The sequence below is a fragment of the Etheostoma cragini genome, chromosome 6 (genome assembly GCF_013103735.1).
Source record: "Etheostoma cragini isolate CJK2018 chromosome 6, CSU_Ecrag_1.0, whole genome shotgun sequence".
In the NCBI taxonomy this organism is placed as follows: Eukaryota; Metazoa; Chordata; class Actinopteri; order Perciformes; family Percidae; genus Etheostoma; species Etheostoma cragini.
The window spans coordinates 28248938-28250837 of NC_048412.1; the positions used below are offsets into that span (position 1 = coordinate 28248938).

Consider the following 1900-nt stretch of genomic DNA (forward strand, 5'->3'; position numbering starts at 1 on the left):
TAAACACACACACACACAAACACACACACACACACACACACACACACACACACACACACACACACAAAAACAAACCAGTGTGATCCCAAACATCCAAACTGGGCAGTTAACCAGCACAGCACTCCCAGTTACATTTTCTCAGCTTCATCAATATATAAGACCAGCATGACTATGACGTCATCAGAACTCATCAGAACTGCAGGTAAACCAGGTCTCGGTGGGGGCCAAAAGACTTCAAACTTCAAACTCAGAACCCAAATAGGCTCCATTTGTCACATGTGGACCCATCATCTTCCATACACACACACAAAATAAAAGAAGTCTCTCTTACCTCGGAGGTTCTGGATCTTCACCGCCACCTCTGCGGGCTCGCGCAGGCTGCGCGCCAGGTACAGACGCCCCGAGTCCCGCTCGATCTGGACCGGAGAGTCGGGCTCGGAAATCACCTCAAACCGCCGCTGCTCGAACCTCTGGTCCGGCACCGTGAACACCAGATCCCCGACTCTGCTGTCATCCGGGACGGTGACGGTGTAGCTCAGCTCCTCGGTGAGCGCGCGGAGCCTCCGTCGCGCTCTCGCTCCACCGGAGCGGCGGACGATGACGCGCAGGAACACCGGCTCTCCCGTCAGCGCCTCATCCCCGCCGTCACGCACGTGCAGCTGTAGCGTCAACCGGCTGACCCCCAGCAGCGACCCGACCAGCTTCACCTGCCCCGTCCGTGGAACCACGTGCAGCAGCGGAGACGGTGGCGCCGCGTAAAACGTGACGCGGCCGTTCCTCTCCGCGTCGCCGTCCTTCGCGCCGAAGCGAGCCAGCTCGGTTCCGAGCGGCGTCAGCTCGTGCACCTCCACCGTCTGGTTCCCGCCGGTGAACCGGGGAACGTTGTCGTTCTGGTCCGACACCTCCACCTGCACGGCGGATGCTCTCCTCCGACAGCGCGGCGGCAGCTGCACCGTCAGCTCGTACATCGCAATGAACTCCCGGTCCAGAGGTTTGGCGGAGACCAACCCCAGGAGGCGGTGGTCCCGGTGGATAGTGGGGTAGTGAACAAGCCGGAAATCGGACGCGTAATCCCCCAGCAGGCTGGCGTTCAGGTCCGCGCCGGGGCAGCCGGCTCCCAGCGGCAGCAGCACCCCGGACACCCGCGTCCCGGCCGGGGAGTTCTCCGCTATGTGGCCGGAGTAGCGCGCTGGGTGCCCGGGCTGCGCGGACGCACGCACCGGGGAGGCATGGAGCAGCAGGAGCAGCAGAGGGAGCAGCAGAGGGAGCAGGTGGAAGAAGGAGAGTCTGAGGAAGAGAACCGCTTCGGTCATGTTTCCATCTAACCCGTTTCAGGGTGGAGAAGACCACAAAGTGTCCGCCAGGGCCGCGAGATGGGTCTCTGCCTGGGATCCGATGGGAAATGATGTCAGCTGGCAAAACAACTGTTTATGTGCGGGGAAAAGATTTAAAATCCAATTAAGTAATTAAGTCCTAAGTCCGGGTTTTGGTGTGGGAAGAGAAGCGCGCAAAACCATCCAGTGAATATTAGCAAGAAGCCGATATTCCTCTCCAGTTAATTAATAACTCACTTTTACGCATGAATGAAATAAAATGAGTCTTTTCTCCTCATTCTTCTCATGTAACGTCAGTAGAAGTGCAATATATATTTCCCGGACAGATGATGCTGATGAAGATGAAGATGATGATGTTGCTGCTCCACAAAGTTTCGGAGCGTCTCCACCGGAGGACGGCTCAGACTGACGCGCGCGCAGACACCCAGCAGAGTCCATGTGGCTGCTCCGGCACCGCCCAGTCCAGAGGAGAGGGACCAATCACAGGGCAGGAGCGGGCCTGAGTGACAGGCTGCAGGACCCGCCCACTTGCATGCTGCGTCAGCTGATGGAGAGAGAGAGAGAGA

The 1900-nt window shown here is 58.5% G+C and overlaps 1 protein-coding gene across 1 annotated transcript in view; it reads right to left on the reverse strand.

The window, feature by feature from the left end:
* Positions 1 to 1728, reverse strand: part of LOC117945926 (cadherin-16-like) — a 33506-nt gene extending 31778 nt beyond the window's left edge. The window contains exon 1 of the mRNA XM_034873670.1: positions 332 to 1728. Within this exon, the coding sequence (XP_034729561.1) occupies positions 332 to 1313 (982 nt within the window). The 5' untranslated portion in view covers positions 1314 to 1728. The remainder of the gene's footprint in view (positions 1 to 331) is intronic.
* Positions 1729 to 1900: the final 172 nt, after the last annotated feature.